Source organism: Apium graveolens, chromosome 10 (genome assembly GCF_009905375.1).
Source record: "Apium graveolens cultivar Ventura chromosome 10, ASM990537v1, whole genome shotgun sequence".
Lineage (NCBI taxonomy): Eukaryota > Viridiplantae > Streptophyta > Magnoliopsida > Apiales > Apiaceae > Apium > Apium graveolens.
Window position 1 is genome coordinate 191375550 of NC_133656.1, and position 9631 is coordinate 191385180.

The window sequence follows — 9631 nt, forward strand, 5'->3', positions numbered from 1 at the left end:
CTAAGCTTAAACATAAATTTGTTAAGGCTGTTTACAAGGTCAAATGTTCAGTCATTGAGAAAGTTGAGGCAATTAAAATTAAAAATGTTATTTTGCCTGACAAAGGACAGTTCTACAAGTATGCCGGGCCCAACCAAGTTTGGGTTCCGAAGAAGGTCTAATCCATTTGTAGTGCAGGGCATTAAACAGGTGTAACCGGTAGTGTGTATTCTTGACAGTGGATCATCAAGACATATGACCGGAGATAGAGCCCTGCTATCAAATGTGGTTGAGAAAGCTGGCCCCATGGTTACCTTTGGAGATAACAACAAAGGTTTATCTGAGGGATATGGCTTTTTGCACGCTGGTAATGTTATCATTGAACTTGTAAATAGTTTCTATATTTTTGCTATATTTATATAAGTTTTTATTTGTATTTTCTGTAAGTGTAAATATTGTATGATATATGAAATTGAATGCTGATATCTTGTTGATAGATATTTGGTATTTAATTCATTGATATTTGTTTTTATTTTTATTATTTGTAGTGTATTATTATGTTTATTTATTTTATTTTTATTTTAATTTTTTTAAATCTTATGAAACATAACAGTTGGTATATAAAGTACCTGACAAGTATTGGTCAATGATATTTTGTTAACATTATGTTGCAGATATTTGTGGGCTTTTGATATGAATGAGAATTACTTAGACTTTACCCTAAGTGATCAATGTTTTATAAAAAAAAACTCATTCATATTGAAATACAAAATCAAACTTCTTTCTACATTAGTGATTTCTTATTTCATGTAAAATCCTTTGAAATCACTATTGTACATCATCTCTCTCAAAAGATTAAATGTATAATTTTCATTCATTATAAATCTTAAATACATTTTATCTCTATAGTGCCATATATTCTGTGTTACAGGTTCAGTCTCCAATGACTTTCTTTCATTGACAGTCATGAGGTTGAAAACCCACAACATCTATCCCAGACTGTAAAGACAAACACAGAAACAGAACCAACCAACACTCTCTTACCACTAAATGTAGTATGAATGAGTGTGAGGGAGATAGTGCCTTAGTGCACCACATAAGGAAGGTTCTGTAGTCAACCCAGTAGCTCTGTCTCCTATATAGATGAGTAGTATTTAAACCGAGACAACTGCTAGCCCCCATACATCTTCTCAAAAAGATGTAATGACTGAAAAGACACAAAAACAGTTACTAGATTCATTCTCTCAACAGGGTGCGTCTATTGAATTTTGCCTGTCGGCCAAGGCATCCGATGTAGTGTCACCACTTCAAATATAAACAATTATTGATGCACAAGGAGAGGTTACATACACAAAGGATGAGTTGACGGAAACAAGAGTTTCGACCATTTTAAGGTCAGATTCGATTGTTTAAGGTTCGTTAATGGACCTATTGCCTTTACAAGTGTGAGGAGAGGATACTGATCCAAAAGCCATATGTCAGTGGTCAGTGTCTACCTCCCCAGGCTTAAATCCCCTGGATGCATCTGCGGATAATGGATCTGACATAGGCGCAGATCGACAACTTGTTGACAATGATTCAGATATTACCTGATGAGTCACAAGGAAATGTCTTCACAGACATTAGAAGGGAACCTTGATCTTTATGCTAAATTCTTTGGATCATTGTTTACCTTCCCAGAATTCAAATCTGGAACCCTAAAAGGGAAACTAGCAACTTGTAAATTATGACTCAGATTCATCTGACGAGTTTAACAAGGATGGGGATTTGTGAACTCCCATTGCATCACCTGTGACCTCCTTAAGGATGGCTAAGGTGATTTTCCTTGCAGGTACAGCTGGATTATGGAGCTTTGAGAGAAGAGTGATACACTTGTGAGAATGAGTGTAAACACGAGTGGAGAGAAGAGTGATACACTTGTGAGAATGAGTGTAAACACGAGTGGAGAGAAGAATGAAACACATGTGAGGTACACTAAAACAGAATCACACACTCACAGTGAGGAAGTAAGAGAAACTACTTTTTATTTTTGTTCCAACCAAGTGAAATATGAGAACTCCTTCAGACAACGACATACATTCCTTCACTAAGGGGGAGATAAAAGCTTAAGTAATAGTTTGGAGGATTCCTCAACTAAGGGGGAGAAATAGCAGGGAGTAAGAAAAAGATCCTACATGTACACTACACCACACCATTGTTGTTTGTAACTACGGATCCTATTGTACGGGAGAGGTGGTAAACACAAGGTGATTTTCTAAGTAAGGGAAGAAGCTGTTTTCAAAAGGGGAGTACCATTGGCTTTTATCTGCGGATCCTATTGTACGGGAGAGGTGGTAAACGAAGGTGATCTTCTTTAATCAGTTGATTCTCATAGGGGGAGAAGCAAGAGAGATATGGGCTTCTCAACAGGAAATGTGGTTGTATAAATGAAGATGGAACTACTTGAAGATATGTTCAGTCTAGAGGAACATCTACTTGGAATCTGGAAAATGTTAAATCTAGTCCAGAACTTTTCTACTATTTACTTTGTATTTCTTTTTATATCTTTTTCTTATTTGTTAGTTGAGTTATCCTCTAGGTATTTGTGTGTTATTATCTAACAAACAAATAGGGGGAGATTGTAAGTCATATGTCATAGCCTATTTGTATATTCGAGGATTCAACTCAACTCAAATAAGAATGTAATAAGTAAATAGTGGATCTACCGTCAAAAGAGATCTCACAGAGTAATATCTGTCAAAGGATTCAGAAACAAGGTTCATCTACAGACTTGAGGAATTAATTCACTGGAAGAAGTTCAAGAAATTGATCATGCCTCAGTGATATAAATCAAGAGTGTGGATTTAATCAAGTGACAGAGATCTCTTCAGAGTATCATTAATTACAAGGATTTAATCTGAAGAAAATCAAAGTATCAAAGTCAAGACATGAAGAAACGTCACGGAAGTTAGTCACTCATGAACCAGACAGTACATCGAGTGTCAACGTTGAAGTGGTGGAATTGATTCATAATTCTCAGTGATTTTCAGAAGATATTCAGAAGATTGGTTGCTGCTCAGGGTTAATATTAATTCTCTATTAATTAATTAAGTCATATAATTTAATTAAGAAAATAAATTATATCTGCAAAGATTAATTTATTTGATTAATTAAATTAATTGATTAATTAATTCAGAATTAATATTAAGGATTTTCAGAATTTAAATTGGATTAAAAACAGTCATTAAATCAGCAAGATAATTGAAAATGAACTAGCATGACAATCAGGATTGTCATACCGATTGTCATGCCAGGCCATTTTCAATAGTCTCACCGAAAGTTACACTGGGAGGAGATTGTATTGCTAGTTCATTCTGATAGTCTTGCTAGTTCATTTGATTGTCATACTGAAAGTCTTGCTAGCTGTTGAGATTGTCTTGCTAGTTCAAAGGATAGTCTCACCGAAAGTCCTACCAGCTATGGGATTGTCATTCCAGTTCATTCCATTCTGTTGATTGATTAAAAAGACAGAAGCAACCATTCAAGAATTAACAATTCAACAAAAAAAAAGAAGTCAAGAACATACAGAGAGAAAAAGCAACCAAATATTTCATCTTATCTGCTAATTCAAGATCACAATTTCTAGTTTGTAATGTTAAATCCAATCAACTTGAAATCATTCTCTTGTTCTTGTGTAACAATCTAGCGGATCAAAATCCCTAGAACTTAATCTCAAATTGCGTTTAGCATTTGAATCTTTTTATTACAAAAATAGAAAAAGTTCATGTCGAATTTATTCTAGATTTTTGATAATTAATTTGAGATTAATTCCTTGTAATCGATACAGTTGTTGTAACACCTTTCAAGTTTAATAATATTTTTATTTAACTTGAATTTTGTTTCACATTTTTTATTTCGCATTTAATTCGATTATTCGGTACTGTTTGTATTCAACCCCCCCTTCTACAAACACATTGGGACCTAACAATCCTCCTTCTTCAGTACTTAAGTAGGTGAGCATTTGGATTTAACTATCTTCTCCCCCTTTTTGGCATCATCAGGAAGTAAGAGAGAGAGAGAGAAGAAGTTCAACTGAAGATTGGATTTCATCCAATTGAGCTTTCTGAGAAGCTTGATTAACCAGAACCTCAGCAAGTTGGGCTTGTTGCTCCTCTTGAACCTTCTCAATGGCTTCAATTTTCTCAAGAGTAGGTCTGACATACCTATTCTTGTCATCTTGAGCTATAGATCGAGCTTATCAGCTTGTTCCTGAGTGTATCAACTTTAACATGAGTAATAGAATATAGACCATGAAGACCTCTTGTACCCATAGCTGTAACCTTGAGTTGATTCTTGAAATCAGAATTTGATAATAACTCATCAGCTTTTGATACATGCTCTGTCAGAATTTTGGTGCAAGGAATAAAATATGAGTCATTCCACTTCTTGGTCCACTCAACTCCCCTGTGAATTTCTTCCCAAGGTACAGGTGCATCCTGTCTAACAAATTTCTTCACCAAAGCTTCCTTTCCCAGAATAGGAACTGGAGTTTCAACAGAAATACCACTATAAGAAAAACGCGATCATACAACACCCATCACACAACGCTTGGCCGAAAAAGTGTTGCCCAGAATTTTTATACAACAGTTTTTCAAAAACCAAAAAACAGGTGTTGGCTGATATATATTACTACAAGCAAAACAAAATTGTTGTCTAGTAAAACAAGTCAGACAAATCTTTTCATAAACCTCATGTTGTGTGAATGACAAACTTATAGCATTACCACAACGCTATAAAATCCATTGTCTAGTTCTTAGAGGCAGACAACACTTTCTAACATCATGTTGTGCAAGTGAGTAAGTTTGCACAACGGTTTTTAAATGATATGTCTGAAAGATATTGAGACAACGTCTCAATTAACAGTTGTAAAAATGAAACAAGTGTTTTTTCTGTTGGTATTTTAAGATGGTGTCAAACAATGTACAAGTATAAGTGTTGTCTGAATTAAAAACGACATACAAGTGTTTTTCTATGTTGTAGATTATACTTTCAGACAATGGGCTAATCAATAAAACCGTTGTCTTACTCTGGTGATTTTTTTTAAGAACATTACCAGAAACAAATCAAACGTGCCAAACCAAAGGCAACAAGGAAAACCACCCAAACCAGATGCAACAAGCAAATCAACCAACAATCAAGAACTGAAAATAAATAACAGAACCAAGCCAAAGTTATTATGCATGTTCATACAAAGTATAGTAATTGAAAGTACAAATAAAAATACTTCAAGAAAGTTGAATTAGTTCATCAACATCTCGCATGTAACTATCCATGTCATCACCACTATCATCTATGTCGGGAAAATTGGGCATGAAATAGTCATTCTCGAGTTCCACTTCGACGGATTCCTCATCTGCATCATCATTATCTTCATGGTACTTTTTCTCGGGCAATTTCAACACCACCGACCATAATTTTTCAGAGGGATCGTCGATATAACAAACTTGTTTAACATGTTTTGCTAAAACAAACGGATCATTCAAAAAACCCAACCTATTCAAATTAACCGATGTATATCCCAAGTCATCGACCTTAATCCCTTTGTTTATATCTACCCAATTGCAAAGAAAAACAGGGACCCTAAAGTGATTATAGTCCAACTCCCATATACTTTTTATAACTCCGTAATATATATGTGATATGTGCGCAATATTTTGATCCTTACCCTGCACAACCATTGTGTCTGCTTCTACACACACACCACTGCATTGAACTTGACGCATATCATCACGATCCTTGGTACTAAAGGTAACACCATCCATTCTGTAGCCACTGAATGTAGGAACATCCTTGTTGGGCTCATCTGCAATCCACCTTATCTCGGCCGATATCTCTTTTTCATCGGCCAAATTTGAAGCAATCTGAAAAAAAGGAATTCAAACATGTAAAATAATTCAGGTGAGGTAGTAAGTTGTAAAATAGTGGGAAAAAAATACATCAAACGATGCACGTAATATCTTTTCCTTAAACCATTTTGGGAATGTCTCATTTTGCTTGTTTTTAAGCCACATTTCATCATTTTCATATTTCGGATAATTTGTCATTAAAAAGGCCATGTGTTCACTGCATTTAAAGATAAGACAATATAAGTTGGTTGAACTAATAACAGAAAATATATATGCAATTTTTCAAGTAAAGAGAGAGAAAGTGTAAGAAGTTACTCAATATATGGCCTAACAGCAGTGGTATTTTGTAGAACACATAAATGTGCTACGTGCAAATCAGTACATCTCGGGGTTATAATCGTTGCACCGGATAATGGCTTGCAAATAGAATCCTTGGTATGCCTACCTTTTTTTGGTACCCCAATTGTCACTTCTTCATTATCCACCAAACATTCAACTGCCTCTTCTGCAATATAGGCCTCAGCGATGCAACCTTCTGCACAAGCTCGATTCCTTATATATCCCTTGAATGTCTTCATGTATCTCTCAAAAGGATACATCCACCTAAGGAAAATTGGTCCACAAAGCTCGACTTCTCTTACAAGATGAACCGAGATATGAAACATTAAATCAAACAATGAGGGAGGAAAGTATTTTTCAAGCTGACAAAGAGTTTCTACCAGTTGCGATTGCATATTCTCCAGCTTATCAACCTCAATAACTTTACTATAGATCGCTTTGAAAAATAGACAAAACTTGATAATAGTTTTCCTGACCTGTTTTTGTAGTGACGAGCGAATCACAATTGGGAGCAAGTGATGCAAAATCGTATGGCAGTCGTGAGATTTCATTCCGGTAAGATGAAGATTTTCCATTGAAACCAGGTTCTGAATATTAGAACAAAAACCATCAGGCAACTTCATGCCAAGGAAGGATGATCAAACAACCTTTTTTTCAGAATGGGTTAGATTCCAAGATGCCAATGGTAACTTCTCCTTTATCCCCGGAGTTTTTGGCCTTAGTTCTGTTCTAATCCCCATTTCAGCCATGTCAATGCGCACAGATTCCTTGTCTTTCGTCTTTTTTGGTATATTAAGCATCGTACCGAGTAAAGATTCACAAATATTTTTCTCGATGTGCATCACATCGAGAACATGTCGAACCGGCAAAGATTTCCAATACTCAAGTTCAAAAAATATAGAAACCTTCTTCCATACAGGTCGAGCATCACCTTTCTTCAATCATGGTTGGCGTTGTGTTTTACCATAGACATGTCCCTTTAAATGTTGCACTCTCTCAAGTACCTCCTCTCCGGTTAATGGAACTGGAGCTATTTCTTTTTCTACGGTGTTATCAAAATCTTGTTTCTTCTGACGATAAGGATGATGAGGGGGCAACCACCTTCGATGCCTCATGACCACGCACTTACGATAATTGACAAGCCTTGTAGCTTTTGTTTGATCAACACATATAGGACAACCATTATACCCTTTGATTATATTTCCCGACAAGTTACCATAGGCTGGATAATCACTAATAGTCCATAACATGATGCTTCTTAGCAAAAACTGCTCATTCTTGTAAGCATCGTACACTTGTTTCCCATGCCACAACTTTTTTAAATCATCTATAAGTGGTTGAAGAAACACATCAATATCATTTCCGGGTTGAGTTGGTCCAGATATCAACAAGCATAGCATTATATACTTCCGTTTCATACAAAGCCATGGTGGAAGATTATAAATTGACATCAAAACAGGCCAACATGAGTAATCAAGATTACAGCTACGAAAAGGATTGAATCCATCAGAAGATAGAGCTAACCGTAAGTTTCTCATATCACTAAAACATATAGTTCTTAACATCCGTACGGTTGGATCATTCATAAACTTTTTTAAACAAATAGAAACTTTAGTACGAGACTAAACACAAGTTACAAGTACCGGTCAAAACACCGGTTAACTTTTAAAATAACAAAACAAACACATTTATTTTTTTTTCAAAATTTTCTCATATCACTAAAACATATAGGTCTTAACATCCGTATGGTTGGATCATTCATAAACGTTTTAAAAAAAATAGAAACTTTAGTACGAGACTAAACACAAGTTACAAGTACTGGTCAAAACACCGGTTGACTTTTAAAATAACAAACCAAACACATTTAATTTTTTATCAAATTTATCTCATATCACTAAAACATATAGTTCTTAACATCCGTACGGTTGGATCATTCATAAACTTTTTTAAAAAATAGAAACTTTAGTACGAGACTAAACACAAGTTACAAGTACCGGTCAAAACACCGGTTAACTGTTAAAATAAAAAAACAAACACATTTATTTTTTTTTCAAATTTTTCTCATATCACTAAAATATATAGGTCTTAACATCCGTACGGTTGGATCATTCATAAACTTTTTTAAAAAAATAGAAACTTTAGTACGAGACTAAACACAAGTTATAAGTACCAGTCAAAACACCAGTTGACTTTTAAAATAACAAACCAAACACATTTATTTTTTTATAAAAATTTTCTCATATCACTAAAACATATAGTTCTTAACATCCGTACGGTTGGATCATTCATAAACTTTTTTAAAAAATAGAAACTTTAGTACGAGACTAAACACAAGTTACAAGTACCGGTCAAAACACCGGTTAACTGTTAAAATAACAAAACAAACACATTTATTTTTTTTTCAAAATTTTCTCATATCACTAAAACATATAGGTCTTAACATCCGTATGGTTGGATCATTCATAAACTTTTTTAAAAAAATAGAAACTTTAGTACGAGACTAAACACAAGTTACAAGTACCGGTCAAAACACCGGTTGACTTTTAAAATAACAAACCAAACACATTTATTTTTTTATCAAATTTTTCTCATATCACTAAAACATATAGTTCTTAACATCCGTACGGTTGGATCATTCATAAACTTTTTAAAAAATAGAAACTTTAGTACGAGACTAAACACAAGTTACAAGTACCGGTCAAAACACCGGTTAACTGTTAAAATAACAAAACAAACACATTTATTTTTTTTTAAAATTTTCTCATATCACTAAAACATATAGCTCTTAACATCCGTACATTTGGATCATTCATAAACTTTTTTAAAAAATAGAAACTTTAGTACGAGACTAAACACAAGTTACAAGTACCGGTCAAAACACCGGTTGACTTTTAAAATAACAAACCAAACACATTTATTTTTTTATCAAATTTTTCTCATATCACTAAAACAAATAGTTCTTAACATCCGTACGGTTGGATCATTCATAAACGTTTTTAAAAAAATAGAAACTTTAGTACGAGACTAAACACAAGTTACAAGTACCGGTCAAAACACCGGTTAACTGTTAAAATAACAAAACAAACACATTTATTTTTTTTTCAAAATTTTCTCATATCACTAAAACATATAGGTCTTAACATCCGTACGGTTGGATCATTCATAAACTTTTTTAAAAAAATAGAAACTTTAGTATGAGACTAAACACAAGTTACAAGTACCGGTCAAAACACCGGTTGACTTTTAAAATAACAAACCAAACATATTTACTTTTTTATCAAATTTTTCTCATATCACTAAAACATATAGCTCTTAACATCCGTACCGTTGGATCATTCATAAACTTTTTTAAAAAATAGAAACTTTAGTACTTATACTGTAAAATCGTTATCCTAGTACTTATAATACTATTTTATTAGAATACTTTT

General features: G+C 33.9%; 1 protein-coding gene across 1 annotated transcript; it reads right to left on the reverse strand.

Annotated features, from left to right (window-relative positions):
- Positions 1-5243: 5243 nt before the first annotated feature.
- Positions 5244-7603, reverse strand: LOC141691496 (uncharacterized). The gene is made up of 6 exons (XM_074496233.1): positions 7208-7603; positions 6851-7138; positions 6180-6790; positions 5955-6081; positions 5684-5879; positions 5244-5569 (listed from the first exon to the last, which is right to left on the reverse strand). Exons 1-6 carry the CDS (start codon positions 7601-7603, stop codon positions 5244-5246), a joined length of 1944 nt encoding a protein of 647 aa, XP_074352334.1.
- Between the last annotated feature and the right edge of the window lie 2028 nt (positions 7604-9631).